This window comes from Dipodomys merriami, unplaced genomic scaffold (assembly GCF_024711535.1).
Source record: "Dipodomys merriami isolate MVZ:Mamm:240054 unplaced genomic scaffold, mDipMer1.0.p SCAF_94, whole genome shotgun sequence".
NCBI classification, from domain to species: Eukaryota; Metazoa; Chordata; class Mammalia; order Rodentia; family Heteromyidae; genus Dipodomys; species Dipodomys merriami.
Window position 1 is genome coordinate 260,212 of NW_027206557.1, and position 22,653 is coordinate 282,864.

Sequence of the window (22,653 nt, forward strand, 5' to 3'; positions counted from 1 at the left end):
CAATAAACATTGCAGAAAAGGCCTGAGGATATGACTTGAACGGTAAAGCACCTGCCTTTTTATATATAAGATATACACAGTATATAATATACATATATATTCTATACTCTGTCAGTCCTTGTAGACAGTTTTGAAAGTGTCTGTGACAGGAGCAGCAGCAGAGCTCTTCTTCATGGCAGCTGTACCAGGGAAAGAGTGGCTACGGTTGATTGTGTCAGTGTTACACATGCTAGTGCCTTTCTGGGGTATTTGACGTACTTTCCTACTTACAACTCACTACTAAAAAATAAGTGTTTTGCTCCGTTACCTTATGCCTGAAATACGGAGGGTCAGTACCTGCCCAGAGTCTCATGTGATCATTTTATTTCATAGTGTTGTGTTTTCCTTGTGTTTTTTCCTCCCCCCTAAGCCATACTGTCTCTTTTTGAAATAAAAATATGTATAAGCAAATTCAGAGGGCCGAATATTACATGAACAGAACATGACGGAACTGACCAGACACTGTTTCAAAACAAGGCCGGGGGAGGGGAGGAGAGAGAGGTTGCATATTGCATATCACCATGAAAATCCCCTTTGCACAATTAGTTTATGCTGAGGCATGTGGTAAGCAGCACAACCAAGAGCCCCTCTGCGTGATTAATTGGTGCTAATAAACACTAAAGGGAAGAGAACTCCAGGATAGAGAAGCTCGGGCTGCTCCTCTGCCTCAAGAGCATGTTGGATGAACAGGTACAGAGTTTCTGTAGAGGCTGGTTTGAATCTTTCCACTACCTCTGCTTCTGTGTAGGACACTCAGGGCCCCAAGATGCTTTGCCTGTTACCCAAGCGTTGGTTGTATTACCTCTTGAAGCCACCAGGGGGCAGCATCTCCGCATAATTTTGTGCATACTCAAGGGCTTGAAAAGAATCCAGTGCTGCTCTGGAGCCCATAGGAGACCCCTATTAGCTGCTATCCCTCTTCACAAACGAATGCAGGACAGTCTCTACTTTGTTGTCATTTGGTTTTTGTGTTTTTGTTTTATTTTGCCTTGCTTTTATAAGAATGGGGAAATGGGAGCTGAGTGTCGGTGGCTCACGCCTGTAATCCTAGCTACTCAGGAAGCTGGGATCTAGAGGAGTCAAGTTCAAAGCTACAGTTCAGGCAAGAAAGTCTATGAAACTTCATCCCCAGTTAACCAGAAAAAAATCCAGGCTGGGGCGGCATGGCTCAAGTGGTAGGGTGTCATCCAAGAAACAAGTTGAGTAAGCTCAAGTCCCTAGGAACACACACACACAAAGAAAGAAGAACAAACAAACAAAAAAAGAGTAAATATAATTTGCACATTTCATGTGTTTATATTTGGTACCGTGTAAAGGGAGTGTGTTTGTGTATGTGTGTGTGTGTGGTTCTGACCTCTATTGAAAGAATAAGTTTCTAGAGGCTGGGAAGGTGGCTCAGTGGCAGAGTGCTTGCCTTGCATGCATGAGGCCCTGGGTTCTATTCCTCAGCATCACATAAGCAAAAAGAAAAAAAGCCAGAAGTGGCACTGTGGCTCAAGTGGTAGAGCGCTAGCCTTGAGCTGAAGAGCTGAGGGACAGCGCCCAGGCCCCATGACTGGATCCCCCCCCCCCAAAAAAAGAAAGAAGAATAAGTTTCTATTCCTCTCGTCACATCTGCTCCGCTCAAGATTTCTTGTCTCCCTGACAAGAAATGTGGCAGTAACCAGGCACTTGTGACTTATACCTGTAATCCTAGCTACTCAGGATTGTGGTTCAAAGACAGCCCGGGCAGGAAAGTCTTTGAGACTCTTTATCTCCAATTAACCAGCAGAAAACTGGAAGTGGAGCTATGGATCAAAGTGGTAGAGCTCTATCCTTGATCAAACGAGCTCAGGAATAGTGCCCACACACTGAGTTCAAGCCCCACAGCTAACAACAACAACAACAAAAAAAAAGACAAAAGAAAAATAGTAATTGGAGGTCCATGGTGTGGTGTTGACATGGCTTCAAAGTCCCATTCAAGATACTGACTTAAGTATTACCTGACTGCTCTTCAGAGCCCGGTTTAAATCACGCTGTTGACCTTGGGTAAATCACTTCACTGCTCTGAAGATGACACACTCATCTCTGGTACATTGCAGTTTCTCTCATCCAATAAATATTTATGGAGAATTTTTCTTACATGTAGAATGTACTATTATATACTAGATATAATGCTATTTTTATATACCTCTCTTCAGTATAAATTGGCCTCTTGTTTATATAATTAGATTTGTCTTCCTGTCAGGGGTTCTGTCAGATATGGGAGCTGTAAAGGTAATCAAATCTGAGAATGCGGGACAGCGCTGTTTGTGGTGAAGGCTGAGTTATTTAAGCTGAGAAGAGGGGGTGGGGGAACCTACAGATAGCAGCCATGGTGAATGTGGGAGGGGCGAGGCCCTAGCCTCCCTTCATGCCTGCGCATCTCAGGACCTGGAGGTGAGCCCTGCCTCAGCAGGCTGCCTGAGGCCACTGGCAGTGAAGTCTTGTCAGTCCCTTCTTCCCCCTGAAGTCTGAGCCACTGTGGCCCAGGATTAGGGATCCTGAGTCTCTCATTACTTGTACTTGTAACGAGATGAACAAGGTTTAATCTAAAAACTAACTTTTAGCGTGGACAACTTGTTGAATATACTGGTCATGTGGTCCACATACCCTATCCTGTTAAAAATTATGATACAAGTTTGAGATAACTTTATTCCCTTTTTGCTGGCCCTGGGGCTTGAACTCAGTATCTAGGCTCTCTCCCTGGGCCACTTTTTGCTCAAAGCTAGTGCTCTACCACTTGAGCCACAGCACTGCTTCTGGCTTTTTTGAGTAGTTTATTGGAGATAAGCTCACGGGGACTTTTCCACCTGGGCTGGCTTCCGAACCTTGATCCTTAGATCTCAGCCTCCTGAGTAGCTAGGATTACAGGTGTGAGCCACTGGCGCCCAGCTTGAGATCATTTTAAATTAGGGAAAGGTTCCAGAACTCAAACAAGGAGCCTCTGCATAACCTCAGCCTTGCATTGTTGCTATTTACATTGCCTATTCACTTGATAGTGTGGTTCCTATGGTATGTCTGTCTGACTTTTCTCCATCATCTATCTCTGCCATCTGTCAGTCAATTATCTGTCATTAATCAATCTCTCATCGGCCAATTCATCCACCTATCATCCATCCATCCCTCCATCCATCCACCCATCCACCCGTCTGTGTGTCTGTCTATCCATCTATCTGTCTACCTATCTTAACTCATCTATCTGTCTGTCTGCCTGCCTATCTATATCTGTTTATTTATTTATCTACCTATTTATCTCATATCTGCCAATTCACCCATCTAACATCCATCCGTCTATCTGTTTATCTGTCTGTCTGTCTGCCTACCATGACTATCTATATCTGTTTATTTATCTACCTGCCTATCTCTCATCTGCCAATTCATCCATCCATCATCTATCTCATCTATGTATCCAACTCTATCTATCTGTCTTTCTGTCTGTCTGTCTGTCTGTCTATCTATCATCTAAGTACACCCAAATTCTTTTCCCCAAAGCATTTGCAAACAGGTGGAGACCCTATGTTTCCTTAGGGTCTATAATAAAATTCTGAAGATTCAACATTAACACAGTACTATAGTCTAATCTACAATGACTCCTCAGATTACATCCAGTGTCCTTTTTCCCCCTGTTTTTAACCAAACTAGGACACAATCCACAGACCACATTGCTTGTCCTTCTCTGCACCCTCCTTTAACCCAGAATAGTCCATCCATTGCCTCTTTTTTTAATATACAAATTTTTTGCAATTTTTTATTGTGATTAAATGATTATATAAATTTCACACATTTCACAGTATTGTGGGATAGTGATAGTTACAGTCACAAACACGTTCTAACCTTCTTGGGGCAAATTGTCTCTATTATTGTCTATAAAGTTTATGAGTTCTGTGAGCTTTGACAATACAGTTATTTGTTCCACGTCCAATGATATGTACATTTCTTTCCTTTGACTTAGTGTCAGCTGTTCCCTCTTTCCCACTCATTCCCTCTCTCCTATCACTGCCATTGAGTTGCTTAGTCGTTTTAATCAATATCCAGTGCAGCTGATGGGTCCCACTCTTGTATGTTTTCCCCCTTGCCTCTTTTCTTCCACCTTGACTTTTCTGGAAGTGAGTGGGCCAGGGGGATGTGCATTGTTCTTCTCAGATGAATCTGTGTAATGTTCATCATGATAGTCTTTATCTTTTAGATCTTTTTCTCCCCATGGAAACACGAATCCTGATGTCCAACTGTTAATCTCATGAGCATTATTTATTATCCTGTCCCTTGAGAAGGCCAGCATTTATTTGAATGGCACTCTTTGAGTTCATAGGTGAAGATGTCCTTGTCCTGTGGGCTGAAGCACTCTGTGCTTTTGTTTCCCCGGCACCACTGGAGATGCCCAGCTAGAGCATCGGATAGTGGAATCACTTCCTAGTAGGTTCATAGCTCCTAACCCCCCAACCAGGGATAGACAAGCAAGTTGTGTAGCCCACTTTGTCAAAGTCATTGTCTTGGTATTGTGAAGTCACGGGGAATTTGCTGTGAGTTTATTCGCTTGTCAGATGTGGAGTTAGAATGTGACAATCTGCAATGTAAGTGGTCACCATAATAAAGTCAGCCTGGAAGTCAGCCTCCTTCCCCTCTCTGGGCTGAGTGGATCATTTCATTTTCTCTGCATGGGGGGCTTCGCTCTGCCATGCCAAACCATAGAGCTACCCTGAAATAAGCTGACCACCAGCTGTGACGTATGGCTGATGTCCTATCAATTATGATCCCTTTACCTTGCATGTTAGAAGCAGACTCAGGAAACAGTGATTTGCACTTTTCAGTTTTTTCTCCATTCTCTTTTCCCAGCTTCAAAATCTTTGCTTCAAAATCTGACCACAACCAGCTGTATTTCATAATTCAACTTTCTTTTAAGACTTTTGGCTGTGTGTGTGTGTGTGTGTGTGTGTGTGTGTGTGTGTGTGTGTGTGTGTGTGTGTGTGTGTGTGTGTGTGTGTGTGTATGCATGTGTTCAGGTACTATGGTTTGAACTCATGGCCTCGTGATCTCACTTATTTTTGCTCATGGCTGGTGCCCTAGCATTTGAACCACACCTCCGCTTCCAGCTTTTTGCTATTAAGTGTCTTATACTTGTCTGCCTGGGCTGGCCTTCAACCTTAATTCTAGATCTCAGCTGCTTCAGTAGCTAGGATTAGAAATATGAGCTACGGGTATAGCCTGGCCAGTTGTAACCTTTGTTGTAAAAGTTGAAATGTAAAAACTTGTGCAAAGGTGTAGAGAGTAAATGTGGATTACTTTTAAGCCACATTACTTTTAAGACTTAAGACCAAATTCTTCTCCCCAGCCTGCTCCTACTAAGGAACTTGTCAGTTGCCTTTACTTTTTTTTAAAAATATTTTTTATTGAGATTATTCGGTTACATAAATTTCACAAATTTCATAGTATTGTGGATAGTGATACTTAGTTAAAGTCACAGACACATTTTAACCTTCACAAGGCACATTGTCATTATCATGGTCCATAAAGTTTGTGAATTATATAAGCTTTGACAATATAACTATTTCTTCCACATCAGGTGATATATACATTTCTTGGGGCTGGGAAGGTGGCTCAGTGGTAGAGCGCTTGCCTTGCATGCTCGAGGCCCTGGGTTCGATTCCTCAGCACCACATAAGCAAAAAAAACAGCCGGAAGTGGCACTGTGGCTCAAGTGGTAGAGCACTAGCCTTGAGCTGAAGAGCTGAGGGACAGCACCCAGGCCCAGAGTTCAGGCCCCACGACCGGACCCCAAAAAAAATATATATATATATACATTTCTTTCCTTTTGCTTAGTGTTAGCTGTTCCCTCTTTCCATCTCATTCCCTCCCTCCCATTGCTGCCCTTGAGTTGCTTAGTTATTTTCATTAATGTCCAGTATAGTTGATGGGCATCTCTGTTGTATTTTTCCCCATTTCCCTCTGATTCTGTGCCCTCTTCCTAGCTTTCCTCAGATGGACACACACACACACACACACACACACACACACACACACACACACACACACACACACACACGCACGCATGCACGCACGCTCGCGCGCACGGTCAAGAACATGGAGTCATTTAGAAATTATATGACAGAGCCAGGCTCCGGTGGCTCATGCCTGTAATCCTAGCTACTCAGAAGGCTGAGATTTGAGGTCATGGTTCAAAGCTAGCCCGGGCGGGAAACTCTGTGAAACTCTTATCTCCAATAAACCATCAGAAAACTGGAAGTGGTGCTGTAGTTCAAGTGGTAGAGCGCTGGCCTTGAACTAAAGAGCTGAGGGACAGCACTCAGGCCCAGAGCTCAAGCCCCATGACTGACCAAAAAAAAAAAAAATTATATGACAAAATAAGCAGATGTCTTTTGTTTCTTAAGTCCTGTTTACTTTGTCATATCTCTTGTGTTTGGATTTAACATGTACATATCAGGGAGACCATATTGTTGCTTTTACTTTTAAGATTTTCTTTTGCAGGTGAAGGCAGTGCTGGGGTTTGAACTCAGGGCCTGAGTATTCTCCCTTAGCTTTATCGATCACGGCCAAGCTCTACCACTTGAGCCATAGCTCTACTTCAGGATGTTTTGGTGGTTAATTAGAGATAAGAGTCTCACAGACTTTGCTGCCTGAGCTGGCTTCAACCGTGACTTTGAGATCTCAGCCTCTTGAGTGGCTAGGATTACAGCCTGTTTATAAATCTACAATATAAACCTTCCTTTTAAATATAAGGAGCAACATAAATTGTGGATATTATCTCAGTTTCTCTAACTTATGAATTCTGCAGGAGATATGTAATGTTAGGTAGTGAGTCAAAAATGAAGTCTGCAGTAAGCCACAAAGTAAACTCAGTCTATAAGCACCCACATTGACCCTCATAGGTGTACTCAGTCTGTAAGCACCCACACTGACCCTCATCAGTAACATGACTTAGAAATCCATGCAGGATTGTTTTCGACAACACAGACTGAAAGGAGTGAGGTACAACACAGAACAAAAGAAAACAGATGCAGGTAGTATTTTTAAGAGAAAGTCCATCTTTACAAGATCACTTCTGTTTACTTCCTGTTTTAATTTTATGTATAATTCTTAGTACATATTCTGAATTATTGGGCTGCATCTTAGATAGTGGAAATTATCTAAGCATCCAATTGGAAAAAAACACAGAGAGACAATTATCTCTGAAGTTTGAGAACTATTGAAGTTAGAAGTATTCTCTTAGTACAGCTCTGTACTGTTTTTTTTTTAACGGGATGATTTTAATTGCTGGTATTTCTTGGTCGATGTGTGAATGTGTGTGACACTCCTTGCCATAGACTTGAGTGTCGAGAGCTTTCATAAGCCACCTATGTGAGAAGGTTTCCTGACAGGACAGAGAAAAGAAAATCTCAGCGTTGCTACAGCCCACCATGTTCTGCTAGAGCCTGCTATGTTTAGAGCTGTTGATGGTGGTGTCATCACGAAGGCAATTTCATTGAAAATTCTTCCATCCATTCCTTGGCCTTGTTCTAGACATCCCAGGGATGCCCATTTCTGTGTGAAGTCACCTTCCTCTCAGCTGGGTTCCAGCCACAGTCCTTTCTAAGATTTGTGTTTGCACTAGCATCTCTGTAGTTTCTCATAGACTTGTGCCAGCCTGTTAGAATGGCTTGGCATTGATTGTGTATACTTCTAAAAGCTCTGGACGTTTCCTCATTTTCGTCAGTTATTTTCTTCTAATTTTGGTTACAGTGTAACAGGATTAAGGAAGTATAAGAAGAGTCAGTTCCAGGTTCTCATTGCAGTGGGCCAACTATTTTTGTTCTTTGGTTCTTTCTAGATTTTGGTCACAATGATTAAATGATTGCACTGTGAGAGGAGAGATGGTTCGATATTTTCCTTGATGTGTGATGATGGAAGAATTTCTTCATGTTGTTACACCATGATCACATTTATGGTTTCCTCACATTAGGCACTAGTATAGATTGTGCTATTTTTAACTGCTGGACACACTACAGTACCAACATTTTTCTATTTCTAAATGACTATCCCTGTCTGTTCTTAGAGTTTTCTCTTTCCTTTTGAGTTATTGCATTGGAGTAGATCAACGTGTTTGAGGATTTTCACAGCTCTCACACTGAAAGTTGCCTTTTATTTTCTTTATATTTGTTGGGACGGGGGAGGACCTTGGTCTACCCACAAGAGAAAGGTGAGGAGGAAACCCCTTGCGGGCAGCCCTCTTGTGTGAAGTTATTATTGGGGTCTGCAGGAAGTTCTTGGGAGGAATAATGGTGAATGTGATACTGAAAACCTGCAACACCTGTATCCTGTCCTTCATCTTTCTGGAATGAATCCACACACACAGAAGGAGAAGGAAAACAACAAAGATTTATTAAAGAAAGATAAGCAGAACTCTGGCTAGACAGGAGAGGTCTCAATGAAGGCACGGCCTGGGGTACGTTATGCAGGTGTTAAAATGGTGTCAATAGGAGCGAACAATGTGACTGTTGAGATCATTGGACAGCCTGTGGGACATTTCTGTCCCCAGGCCCAATCAGAGGCTCCTCGCAGCCTGTAGGAGCTCTCATATGACCTTTAGCCCCGCCCCCTCCTTTTTTTTTTTTTAAATCGGTCATGGGGCTTGAACTCTGGCTTGGGCGCTGTCCTTGCGCTCTTCAGCTCAAGGTGAGTGCTCTACCACTTGAGCCACAGCACCACTTCCAGTTTTCGAGTGGTTTATTGGGGATAAGAGTCTCGTGGACTTTCCTGCCCGGGCTGGCTTTGAACGGCGACCCTCAGATCTCAGCCTCCTGAGTAGCTAGGGTTACAGGCGTGAGCCACCGGGACCGGGCCCTTTAGCCCCTTTGACCAGGCTCCTGTCCCAGTGCACACCTCTGGGGTTCAGTCAGTTCACTGCTTACATGCAAGCGTTTCAAAGCCCCTCCTTAAAATGGTCTATGCTGTGATGCCCAGGGCCCAGCATGAGGGACTGCTCAGGGCCATGGTAATGTGGTGTCCAAGAGCCTGCACACAGGTCTGCTCAAGGCCACTGTGAAGGATGCAGAATCTTGAATGGAAAGAGGATCTTTGCCCTGATTGCCCAGCCAGGCTCCTTTTCTGCTCTCAGCCACTGAGTCTCTAAGGGAGCTTGTCAAATTGTTAGGTTGTTACTAGGCCATCTTACAATCCTTTGATGTAATCTTCTATAGTCTTTGTTCACTGAAGTTCCCACTAAGAAATAAGTGTGCAGTCTCAACCATGTCCAATGACTATTAAAACTAGCCTTGTGTCTTACTTTAAATATCACATGGAAGGGCGGAGAAGTTGGCTCAGTGGAAAGTGCTTGCCTTGAATGCATGAGGCCCTGGATTCGATTCCTTAGCACCACATAAACAGAAAAAGCCGGAAGTGGTGCTGTGGTTCAAGTGGTAGAGTGCTAGCCTTGAGCTGAAGAGCTGAGGGACAGTGCCCAGGCCCAGAGTTCAGGCCCCACTGACTGACAAAAATCAATCAATCAATCCATCAATCAATCAAATACCACATGGAAGTTTTCTTTCATGTCTAGTTTGAATCCAGGCTGTCACGGTTTGCCAGGAGATACTGTCTACATGACAGGGCTGGGGTGCATTTGTTGTGGTTTGAGTTGGACATGGTGAGGGGTGAATGCAGAGGCTTATGAAATTTGAAGGTGACCCTCTGTGTGACTCCAGGGCCACCTGGACCATCTGCCGTTGCTTTGTGACATCTGAATAAGAGGGCTTGCCGGAGGCCTGACTGCTCTCTGATGGGCTAATGCTGTCATCCACTCCAACAGGGTGGTGAAAATTTTCTGAGCCAATTTAACACACTCCATGTGGGTCGTGACTGGTTTGTTGTATGGCAGGTGATGACAGCTTGCTCTGAAACCCATATTCAGAATTTGGAAGGGACAAATGCTTCAGGAATATCTGCACGTCACAAACACTTTCCCTTTTTTCTGTCTTGTTTTTCTCACTGTGTCTTTTGCATTGTGTCAAATGCTCGTGTGTGTGTGTGTGTGTGTGTGTGTGTGTGTGTGCGCGTGTGTGTGTGCGTGTGCGTGTGCATGTGTATGTGTGTTGCTGGCACTTGGGCTTGAACTCTGAGCCTGGGTGCTGTCCTTTGACTCCCTAGTGGCTAGGATTACAAGTGGAAGACATGGTCACTTCACTTCAAATGTTCTTTTGCTTCCCCTTTTATCCCCTCCCATTTCTTTTTCAACATTCTCTCTCTCTGTCTCTCTCTCTGTCTCTCTGTCTCTCTCTCTGTCTCTGTCTCTGTCTCTCTCTGTCTCTCTGTCTCTCTGTCTCTCTGTCTCTCTGTCTCTCTGTCTCTCTCTCTCTCTCTCTCTCTCTCTCTCTCTCTCTCTCTCTCTCTCTCTCTCTCTCTCTCTCTCGTGATTTGAGTCCTAGGTTTTTCTAAAAACCTTTCTTTACTCTTCCTTTTCCATTGAGAATGTAGTTTTTCAACGTGGAATGTGGTAAGAAAATGTCATTTCCTTTGGGAACAACTACAGGACTCGGTCGGGGCTTTCATTTGTGGTATATTAATAGAAGTGAGGCCTAGAAGCTGGTGCTGAGTGATTTAGAGGTGACAGCACAGTGTGTCAGATGGACTTGATTATGATGGGGATAGCCAATTCCATTTTCACCAGATTTTGACCTCTTCTTGCCATGCAACTAACAGTATGCCAGCCATAGACCATAACATCAGAGTGGTGCACTGAATAATAGCCTGGAATCTTCCCTACCCAAGGACCCAGCAGGTATGGGGCATGCCTGGCAATGGAGCCAAGAGTGGCATTTCCATCCAGCCTGATGCTAGATTAAGTGAACTCTGCCATGTGTCCGCAGACAGCTGCTCCATGCAGATGGCTGATAACTTTAAAAAATCTGCAAGCTGATGTATCCAGAAGCCTAGGGGGCAATGGGCCCTTTGAATTTTGAGATAGATTGTCTATGTTGGCTGTTTAGAAAACAATCAGAAAACACTTCACTTTTATTGTTCAGCTATAGCTTAGAAGGCTCAAGTTTGGACAATGAAACTAGATTTCAGAATAGATTTCCACAAGTCTCAGACACCCTGGACAGAGCCTTATACATAGAAATAGCTTCCCCATCTCCAGATGAGGGCCTTGCAGTGGCTGTGTGCTGAGTAGCTCATGTGTTGCTGACATGCATATGGTAAGTCAGTATCAAATGGGAAGGGTATTGGAATCTTTAAGGATTAACCACCCCAATTGTTATTCCATTTTCTTAAAGAATCAGGTGATGGATCAGACTGATGCAGAGTGCAGATCTGGACAGGAGTGTCAGGATCTTCCAGTAGGCACTGAGGCATTATTCAGAGCATGAACTTTGGGACTTTAGTGTCCTCTGACAATGGGCAGGCTTGGCCATGGTGAACTGGAAAAGCCACCATCATAGTTGATCTTTGTCCAGCATCACAAAAGCCAACTGAGCTGGTGCTGCACTGGCTCTCTGGTGTGGTGGTGGTGGTGGTGCTGAGAGGAGCACACAGGACAGAGATGGCTCTTAAAAGGATTATTTCTTTTCTCTCTTCTCTGTGGGTTTTCCTTGTAACAAGCTGAGAGCAAAGCAGACTTCCTCTAGGCTCCTGCTTTGAGCCTCCCTGAATCAGACGGCTATCACAGGTCTGGTGGAGTTCCCAGAGGACAGGAGCCCCTGGCTGGCTCCCAGCTTTCTTCAGATTCATTCTTTTAATTACTTGTTCTAAAGCAAACACATGACTGGGCATGGTGGTTCCCACTTACATTCCCTACACTTGGGAGGTTGAGGCAGGGGATTGTGAGTTTCAAGTTAGTGTGGGTTACCCAGGGAGGCCCAGCTTCAAAAATAACAATGGAATGAAAACAGTCACCATGGCCAAGGTATTAGTACAGATTTGCCATGGCAGCTTGACTGCCTGATATGAAGCACCTTCCCCAATAAGTGGTCCCGTGTGGGAGCAAAGGCAGATTTGAAATGACAGGATGAAAAGGCAAGTCGGTATTGGGACTTGAACTCGGGGCCTCATGCTCTTGCTGGGCTTTTTGACCAGGCTGGTGCTCTACCACTTGAGCCACAGCTCCACTTCCACTTTTTTGGTGCTTAATTGGAGAGAAGAGTTTCATGGACTTTTCTGCCTGGTCTGGCTTCAAACCCCAGTCTTTACTAGAAGGAATATCCAAAACTCACTCTTTGCAGGCTTTCTCTGGTTATGCTCAGGGCCAGCCATTGTCTGTTCACCTTTCCGTTTGTGTAACTTGTGCTCCTACATTTTGGGCTAAACAAAGTCGCTCGCTTCTCAGCAGATCCACCATTCTTTCTTTCCATTCTTTGGAGGCTAATTTGACCTTCGGGTCTCCCTCCATGTCTGCAGACATCCAGCGCAGGTTCATTAGGCACAGATATTGGTTCAGGTATTCTCAGCACTGCTGGCCATTATTAATAGTTTAGCTAGAAAAGCTAGATTAAGTGGCTCATGCCTGTAAAACTGGTCACTCAGGAGGCTGAGATCTTAGGATAGCGGTTTGAAGCTAGCCCACGCATCCAAGCCTGTAAGATTCATCTCCAATCAACTCCCTCCCGAAAAGCAGAGTGGTTGTACTAAGCCTTAAGTCCAGAAGAAAAAAAAGAGATCAGTATTTCTTTATCTGGTGCACACACGTGTGTACGTGTAGGTGTGCATGCACACACATACAGGGGGCCTGAAATCAGGACCTACACACTGTCCCTTAGCTTTTTTTGCTCAAGGCTAATGCTCCACCACTTGAGCCACACAGCGCTACTTCCAGCTTTTTTAAGTAGTTTGTTGGAGATAAGAGTCTCACAGATTTTCCTACCTGGGCTGGCTTCAAACTGTAATCCTCAGATCTCAGCCTCCTGAGTAGCTAGAATTACAGGTATGAGCCACTAGTGTCTGGCTTATTTCTGCATTTTTAAAGTGGTTTTTAACTAGTGACTATTTACCTAGAGGAAACGAATAACACATGTCACCTAGCATTATAGGAAGGGAATTTAATGTGTATTTATTACCTTTCTCTTTTTGTGCCCATACTAGGCTTGAATTCAGGTGTATGCTCTACTTTACCTTTACTCAAGGTTGATTTTCTACCACTTTAGCCACAGCTCCAGTTCTGGCTTTTTGCTAGTTAGTTGGAAAGAAGAATCTCACTGATTTTTCTGTTCAGGCTGGCTTCAAATGGTGATCCTCAGGTTTCTGTCTCCTGAGTAGCTAGGATTACAGTGTGAGTCTCCAGTGCCAGGCTTTGTATTCATTATCTTTATATGTTTTATTTATAGTTAACTTGAAATTTCTCTGGAAATAGGACACATTCCCAGGGAACATTTGTCTCTCCAAGGGGAACCTCAAGAACACCCTGACTGGTAGATGGGTTGTGACCCCTTGATTAGAAGTTCTTCTATCCCCTGGCCTCCTTTTAGAGTCTCCCAGGACTTTCAGGGCCCACAACTGGGTGTAGCAAGGTCTGAAATTAAATGCAGTCCTTCAGCCAGCTGGATCTGTGAGTGAAGTGATGACATGTGTATTAAAAGTAGCAATGGTGCTTTTGGTATGGAGAATAAGAATGAACACCATTGTCTACGTGAATAGTGAAGAGACGATGTGTATGTACCACTCCTGGCTCCCATGCCTGGCACCCCTGTGTCCTGGTGTAGAGAGAAACCCCTCAGTCGACTGAGTGTTGGGGTGAGGGCCAGATTCAGCATCTCTTGGCTGGATCAGGCCATTTGTTTGTTTGTCAAGCTGTCCTGATGTCAAGTGGTGACTTGGGCTTTGGGTCACTTGCATGAACGTTGTAAATGGACTCTCTAAGGCCCAGGCCTATTTCTTAGTGTAAGGGCTCAGGCAATAAATGGGGTTTTTAGATGCTAACTCCCATTACTGCACAAAGCTAGAGACATGTAAAAGTGTTAAATGCTGTATCACCACCAAACCAAATGAATGACCGATTTAGTGTAGCCACTTAAGACAAACAGCACAAATGCCCAGAGCCAGCCTGTCGACCCCCACCACATCAAGGAGATAGATGACCCGACTTGGAGACACCCACGCTGATTATGTCCAGCAGAAGGCACACAGTGTTGGGCGATGTGGAGTGTGTTCAATTACAGCAGTTCTTGTATTTCCTTCCTGGGTCTTGCAAGACATCTTGGCCTAGATAGTAAGAACCTTAAATGAGAATGAAATCATGGACCTAGCCAGCTGCTGCATCCCTGTGCTGCTGCCGCTGAGGGAGGGGTGGGAATCAGCACTTCCCTCGCCTCACCCAGGCTGTCTTTGGGGTGTGCTGTACGCCAGCCTGTTCTTAGGGCAGATGTGCTCCTCACTGCTGGTTACCAGCATTCCTGGGGTTCTTGCTTACTTGCTGGCTGACTGGGCATTGAAAGCGATTTTTTAAAATAAGTTTTTATTGTGAAAATACTGTACCAGAAGGGTTACAATTACATGAGCAAGGTAATGAGTACATTTCTTATCAAGCACTGTTGCCTCCTCCTTTGTTTTTCCCCTACCATCCCTGCCCTCCCCTCTTGGAAGGGATTTTTTTAAAAAAATTATTTCTTGTAATAGTACTAGGGCTTGAACTCAAGCCCTGGGCACTATCCCTTAAACTTTTTTTATTCAAGGCTGGCATTCTACCTCGTGAGCCACACTTTACTTCTGATATTTTGCTAGTTAATTGGAGATAAGAGTCACACAGAATTTTTCTGCCTGAGTTGGCTTTGAACTTTGATTCTTAGAATTCAGCTTTCTGAGTAGCTTGGATAACAGGTGTGAGCCATACGTGCCGGACTCTTACTATTTATTTCTGTTTTTCTTTTTAGTTTTTTTTTAAAAAATGTTATTATAAAAGTGATATAGAAGCTGGGTGTTGATGGCTCACACCTGTAATCCTAGCTACTCAGGAAGTTGAGATATAAGTATCACGGTTCAAAGCCAGCCTGGGCAGGAAAGTCCATGAAACTCTTATCTCCAATATACCACCAGAAAAACCGGAAGTGGTGCTGTGGCTCAATTGGTAGAAGGTTAGCCTTGAGCTGAAGAGCTGAGGGACAGCGCCCAGGCCCAGAGTTCAAGCCCAACAACTGACAAAAAAAAAAGTGATATAGAAGTTTTTTTTCTTTTTAAATAAGATATAATTTATGTGCAGCAAAGCTCACCTGCTCTACAAGTTGTAACAAGGCATACATTATGAAACTACCACTGAGGTACAGAGGAATTCCATCAGCCCACCCCCCATTTTTTCAGCTCCTTTGGGGCCAACCCCTCCCAACTCCCAGCTCCTAAGACACCTGGCTGCTTTCATTCCTTGTAGCTTTTCCAGAGCATCAATTCATGGTGTCAGAGTTTATATCCTTTGTTCCTAGTGCATTTTAGAAACAGCCAGCAGTGTCTACTCTACTCCTTGTATTGGTGGATTGTATTTCATTGTGGATCAAGGTGCAGTGCTATTTGGATATAGCAACTGCTTGTGTGTGCGCGTGTGTGCATGCATGTGCGTGCGTGGGTGTGCGTGCACGTGCTGGTGCAGGGGCTTGAACTCAAGGCCTTATGCTCCTGGTTGTTTTTGTTTGTTTGCACATGGTTGGCATTGTGTGACTGCGGCACAGCTCCATGTCTGGCTCTTTGCTGGTTAATGGGAGGTAAGGTTGTCTCCGCAGACTGGCTTCCACCCCGATCCTCAGCTCTCAGCCTCCGAGTGGCTGGGATCTCAGCTGTGAGCGGCAGAGCCTGGCCAGCAGCTGCTCCGGACCCGTCGCCCCTTTCGCCAAGGCTTTCCGTGGAATGGGATTCGTGCTGGCCTGGTTTGGTGTGACTGTTCCCAGCAGAGGTCCGGTCCGCATGTGCTGTGGGTGAGATTGGCGTTTGCGTTGTGTCTCTCCACACAGGTGAAGCTGCCCGCCATCCACGCAAAGCACCCCAGCAAAGCGGGGACCTCAACGGGCTCCAAAGAATCCTCGGGAAGCCGGCTCTCCTTCCCTCCCATGTGCGTGAGCAGCTGCCTGACCAGCAGGCCAGGAGGGGTGGGGTTTGTCCCTCTTCCCTGAGCACAGCCAGACAGCGCCCGCATCCCCCCTGCCTGAGGCCTTGCTGCAGCCCTGGCCCTGCGCAGCCCTGCCCAGCGCGGCCCTGCCAGGCACGGCCCTGCCCTGCCTGGCGCAGCCCGGCCTGGCGGCCAGCTCCAGGCCCGTTCTGGGCCTGTCCTCACAGCTCTCCCCTCAGCGTCCACGGGCTATGCTGCGCAGGTCCGCCTTTGGGCCACGTCCCCCCAGTCCTGTGCTCCTGTGCTGCGGGCTGGTGTTCTCTGTCCCCAGGGCCTCCGCCTGGAGCCCTCTGGCTCCATCCCATCTGCAGCTCTTGGATGCCCCTTGTTGATTTTCTTGCTAGAGAGGAAATCCCCAGGGTCTTCTTTATCTCCTTACTCCCAGAATTCTGGTTTAGTGTGAGAATAAATACCGTGAATTGCCTGATCCTTCACATAGCGTCTCATCAAATGGGTGAAAAACAGTTATAATAAGTACTGGGCTCAGACTGAGAGGGAGAAAAAAAAGACAGACAAGGGATAGCTAAGTAGAGGATAGATGGATGGATGGGTAGATAGATAGAGGGAGGGAAGGAGAGAAGGAGGGAGGGAGAAAGAACACTAGAGCAAGAAACAGCTGTGCATCTAACTTATTACTATGTTCCCTGAATACTGTTCAGTGTGTGTGTGCCACACCTCCACTTCTGGCTTTTTACTGGTTAATTAGATAGTCTAGAGGATTTTTTCTGTCCTAGTTGGCTTTGAGTCTCTAATTCCTCGATCTCAGCCTCTGGATTAGCTGGGATGCAGGTGTGAGCTACCAGTGCCCAGCTATCAGATTTTCTTTTAATGTTTAGCATTCATTTTTCTCTTTTTGAGGACTGGTCAAAAAACCAATTCACCAACAAACTTCTCCAAGCTTCTCAGCAATGGCTATAAGGATGAGTGGTTACAGCAACAGAGGGCAGACTCAGACATAAAGACCCCGAAGACATCCAGGACGTCGTCCTCTCAGTCCACACGGGACTCCCAAGCGCCCAAGGATGCAGAGGCAACACCAGACGCAGAGGCTCCTGAAGGCTCTGAGAAAGCTCAAGGTGAGGAGCACCCCGGACAGAGCCTCCCTTAATGCAGGGCTCCGACAACAGTGATGTCAGCAGATGGATTTCCTATGTCATGATGTAGCTCATGAATCTAGAAATTATAGACATCCTCAGGACTATTAAGGCTACCCATGGAAATGAGAATCATGCTCATTTTATTTTTTTATCTTTATTAGAAAGCAACTTCTTAGACTTCACATTTTCATTTGTCAAAAATCTTGATACTTCATTTAGTACAAAGAATGTGCCCAATAATATCAGTTTTAGTCTTCTGCACAGAGTTCTCTCTTCCCATGAAGGCTGCATTCAAACTTAAAATTGCTTGAGTATCAGCATTTCTAAAGCTTTGACTATGTTCCATTATAATTTTCTCTGTAATTAGATAGGATAACACATTGGTATTTATTTATTTGTGCCAGTCCTGGGTCTTGAACTCAGGGCGTGGGTGCAGTCCCTAAGCTTCTTTAGTTCAAGGCTAATGCTTGGTCACTTGAGCCACAGCTCTACTTCTGGCTTTTCTTGGTGCTAACTTGGAGATAAGAGCTTCATGGACTTTCCTACACAAGCTGGCTTCAAAATGCAATCCTCAGGTCTCAACCTCCTGAGTAGCTGGGATTTACAGGTGTGAGCCACCAGCGCCTGACTCATTTTTATTTTTAACAGTCCCCAAATGATGCATGTTTCTTGAGTGGGGAGGAGAGTTACTAGAATTTGAACTCAGGACCTTGCACTCACAGGCAGGTGCTTTACAACTTGAGTCACACCCCAGTCCTTTGTGCTTTATTTAGTTTTTAGACAGTATCTTGACTTTTTATACAAGGCTCCCTGAACTCTCAATCCTATCTATGCCTCCCTGTATTTGGGATCACCGCCACCAGGCCTGGCTTGTTGGCCTGAAACCATCCTCTGGCTCTCTGCCTCCTGGGTAGCTGGGAGTATAGATACATGTGTGTGTTTCATTTATGCATATATTTAGCGTTCAGTTTCCACGGCTTTATTAATTTCTAGGCAACTTATTTTTCTCATGGGGCTTCATTTCTTTGATGAAAATTTTTTGTTTCGTGTTTGTTTCCTTTTTTGTGAGTAGATCTCTCTGCTCACAGGGCTTCTCTTATTTCCTATATCTAGCTGCTTGCTGTTTTGGTTGAATAGAACCTACCAATTATACCCTGCCCTTTTAGCCAGGTGCACACCTGTAATCTCAGCCTTCAGGAAGCTGAGGTAGGAGAATCTAAAATTCAAAGCAGCTCTTTGGGCTGCTGTAGTGAAACCCCAACTCAAAAACAACAACAACAAACCCAGCTAGAACTGGTGACACATGCCACCTGTAATCTTAGTACTCAGGAAGCTGAGATCTAAGGACTGCAATTCAAAGGTCTTACTTTCTCCGCCCCCCCATACACACACACACACACAGACACACACACACACACACACACACACACACACACACACACACACACACACACACACACAGAGAAGTAGAGCTTTGGCTGAAATGGTAGAGTGCCCGCCTTGAGTGAAAAAGCCAAGGGATTGTTCCCAGGCCCTGAATTCAAGCCCCAGTATTGGCACAAAACAAATAACCCAGAACAACATTAGCAAAGTGCCCTTTGGAACTTTACAAAGTTCAAAGTGCTTTATGACTTCTTTTGTTTTAATATTGCAGACTTAGTTTTTACTACTTTAAGTAAGTTTGTATTCTGTGAATATTTAATCTTTTTTAATTACACTGAAAAGTCACTGTTCTTATTCTTTATTTCAGCGTCTTCTCCTCCAAGTGAGTGTTTGTAGAGAAACCGACCCACATGGATGTTTAAAGAGTCTTGAATACACAAAGAGAACCAATGGATGAGGTCCTTCCTCCTGAGATCTGGGCAGGGCGGGAGGGCCTTCCCCAGCCCTGCCACCCATGCTAGGGAAGTGTGCAGTGTCCTGTCACTCACTGTAGTCACCCTGCTGGACCTCAGTGACTCGAACTCTTCCTTCCTGGAAAGGAAGGACCAACATCTCTCTCTTCTCTGTCCGTTAATCCCAGCCCCTGCGACTCTCTGCTGCTTGTTTGGCTTTTTCTGATCCCACATATGAGTGAGGTCCTGAAGGATTTGTCCTTCTCAGACTGGTTTATTTCACTTCACCTGATGCCTTTCAGGTTCATCCATGTTTTCACAAAATTGCCTTATTTCCATGGCTGAGTAGTATTACACTGTAGGAATGCTCACTCCATTTTCTCTGTTTATCTGTTTATCTGTTCAATCTGTGGATTGAAACTTGAGTGGATTCCATGATTTGTCTACTGTGAATGATGCTGCAGCAAACACAGAGTGTACTTCTCTCAGAAGGTACTAATGTCCAGTTCCCTTGAGGGATACTCAGTTGTGGAGTAGCTGGATCCTGTTGGTGATCTAGTTTTCGTTTTTGGTGGGTTTTGTTTTGTTTAGTTAGTACTGGTGCTTGAACACAGGGCCTTGCCCTTGGTTGCCATGCTGCTAGTCCTTTGGGGTGTATTTTTCCCGAAAGGGTCTTGGGCTTGTTCCTGGGCCACCCTGAACTTCCATCTTCCAATTTATGCTTCCTGTTTGGCTGGAATAAAAGCTCTTACCATTACATCCAGCTTTTTATTGGTTGAAATGGGGTTTCACTAATTTTTTGTTGAGGCTGGCCTCCAACTATGATCTTCTCAGCTCTGCCTCTCAGTTAGCTAGGGTGAAAGGACTGAGGCATCAAACCCATCTTAATTGGTTTGTTTGTTTTGAACTTAGGGTCTCACTCTCACTGCTTTTTCACGCACCGCTGGCCCTTTGCCTCTTGAGCCTGCCCTCTACATTTCTAGCATTTACTGGTCAATTACTGGTAAGATTCTCTCAGATTTGGCTGCCTGGGCTGTCTCCAGTCACGATGCTCAGATCTCAGCCTCCTGACTAGCTAGGATTATAGGTATGAGCCACTGGGGCTCAGCTGGATTGTCTGCGCTTCTCTGAAGTCCACATTAGTGAAGGGGAGGAATTTTGGAGTGGGGGGGAACGACAAGTGGCACACCGAGTCCAGTCTCCATCTGAGGAGGATGCGATAGGTCACTCAGCCTGAGTGGCCTGGTGGGGGTGCTCTCACTGTTTAGCTCCTTTGGGTCCCTGTGTCAGCTGACACTTTTCCAGCCTGGGACAGTGACGTGTGGAAGCGTGAGCATCCACAAGGGGGCGCTCTGTCCTTACCTTCCAAGGTCAAAGTTGGGGCACATGTTTTCCCATTCATGATTTGTGTTGGGAGGTAGGATTGGATGTTCGATTTCTGTGTAGACATCAGGAATAATCCTCAGGCAAAAGGTGAGAAATACATTCACTCTTCTATTTAAAATGAATGTTAAAATTTCATATTTAAAATTGTCATGCTTACCTGTATGTACTTGATATTGCAGGCCCAGGAGCTTCTCCATCTGAATCGACTCCGGCAGAGCTCAAATAAACCCAGATGTCACATTCAGGATCACCTTTTTAAGTAGCTCACCATGGTGTGACTAGGTCGAAGCTGTATTTATAAGGCACCTGTTATATTTTATTAGTATAGACTCTTACAGAACCGTATATCTCACAGCATACATACTATCTCTGAGGCACAGCTTGGGAAAACACTGGTTTTTCCCCTCCCATTTCTCTGGGGTGCTGAACGCAGGGTTAGAAGGAGGCGCCACCACCACGATCTCTGGGACCTTTCACTCTGCCAGCCTGGCGACCTCTCAGGACTGGTCACTTCCCCCTGCCATCCTGGAACTGCACCTCCAGGATTCATCACCATGTGGGTGCCTCCTCTGAGATTCTGAACAGGAAGAAACTCACAGAATAAGCCTCAGCATTGTTCTTCTATTGTTTGGTTCTATGATCTTTGTAGAAACACTCTTCCTGTTTAAAAAAATTAAAATATGATGACATAGTTTGTATTTAAAATATTATGCCTTGAAGTTTTCTATGCTTAATAGAAAACATAACATTTACTACTTTAAATTTTGCCAATGCTGTGAGCATAACTACAGTTTAAAATATGAAGCATTTCTTATTTTATATCCTTTCATTGGAGATGTGCTTTTCATAGACTTAAAGCAAAGCTTTGAAATAATCAGCCGAGTGCTTTAGTTTTATAAAAGTTATTGCTTGCGTATTAGAAATTTGCATTCAAATATACTTAAAAGTTTTATATCTTTAATTCATTAATTTTTTGGACAGCTAATTTTTTTTTAGGAAGCCAAATAAGGTCACAGACATTTGTACCTTCTTTCCTGGAATGACTTATCATGCACTTGCTCAGCTAAAACTCAAGTTTCATATTAGAACTCTAACTGAGCTATTTAATGGAACATTCACATGTCCATTGTATAATCACAAGGATGTTGCTGTGGAAGAATATGTATGCAATATGTAAAGAATGGGAATGGTTGTACATATGGAATAAAAATGATAAACCACACAGGATATTTTCTCTCCTTTCTCTATTACCTCCGTTGCCCTTCTTAGTTGAAATGCTACCTCATTCCCAAATATTTAAATTTTACTAGGAAGAAATATTAGTAGTGTTCCACTATTTATTTTGTAAAGGTTATTATAGAAATAGAAATCTATAATTTGTGGAGAGGACAAAATTTAAAGTTAGTACTGGTGACCAAATCTTGGCTTCACTAGTAGCTACTAGCTCACACCTGCAATTCTATAACTCAGGAGGCTGAGATACAAGGATCACAGTTCCAACCCAGTCCAGGCAGAAAAGTCTATGAGACTCATTTCCAGTTAACCAGAAAAAAGCAGAAATGAAGGTATAGCTAAAGTGGTAGAGCTCTACCCTTAAAGGGAAAAGCTAAGCAAGAATTTGAGTCCATGAATTCAAGCCCTAGTATTGGTACTAATAAATAAATACAAACAACACACACTCAATCTTGGCCACAACTAAAGTAGCCATATTCTGTTTTTATTTTTTTAAGGCTGGTGTTCTACCACTTGAGCCACACCTCTATGTCTGGCTTTTTGCTGGTTAATTGGAGAGTCTTTGTTTTTCTGGGCTACCTTTGAACTGTGATCCTCACATCTCAGCCTCATGAGTATAATTAGGCCATTAGAGTAGAATTAGACCCACCAGTACCCAGCTATCATTTTTTCTTTTTCTTTTTCTTTTTTTTTTTTTTTGGTTATAGAGCTTGAACTCTGAGCCTGGGCGCTGTCCCTGAGCTCTTTAGCTCAAGGCAAGTGCTATACCACTTGAGCCACAGCACCACTTAATTGGAGACAAGAGTCTTCCAGACTTTCCTGCCAGGGCCGGCTTTGAACTGTGATCCTCAGATCCCAGTCTCCTGAGTAGTTAGGATTACAGGTGTGAGCCGCTGGTGCCCGGCCAGCTATCATTCTTAATGGTGAATGACTGAATGCTATGTTTTCCTATGATTAGGAACAAGGCAAGGATTGC

At 44.4% G+C, this 22,653-nt stretch overlaps 1 protein-coding gene across 1 annotated transcript in view; it reads left to right on the forward strand.

The window, feature by feature from the left end:
* LOC138821763 (engulfment and cell motility protein 1-like) overlaps positions 1-21,658 on the forward strand; it is a 168,691-nt gene extending 147,033 nt beyond the window's left edge. The window contains exons 11-14 of the mRNA XM_070014183.1: positions 15,972-16,069; positions 16,985-17,202; positions 18,974-18,988; positions 20,624-21,658. Coding sequence (XP_069870284.1) covers positions 15,972-16,069; positions 16,985-17,202; positions 18,974-18,988; positions 20,624-20,670 — 378 coding nt within the window. The 3' untranslated portion in view covers positions 20,671-21,658. The remainder of the gene's footprint in view (positions 1-15,971; positions 16,070-16,984; positions 17,203-18,973; positions 18,989-20,623) is intronic.
* Positions 21,659-22,653: the final 995 nt, after the last annotated feature.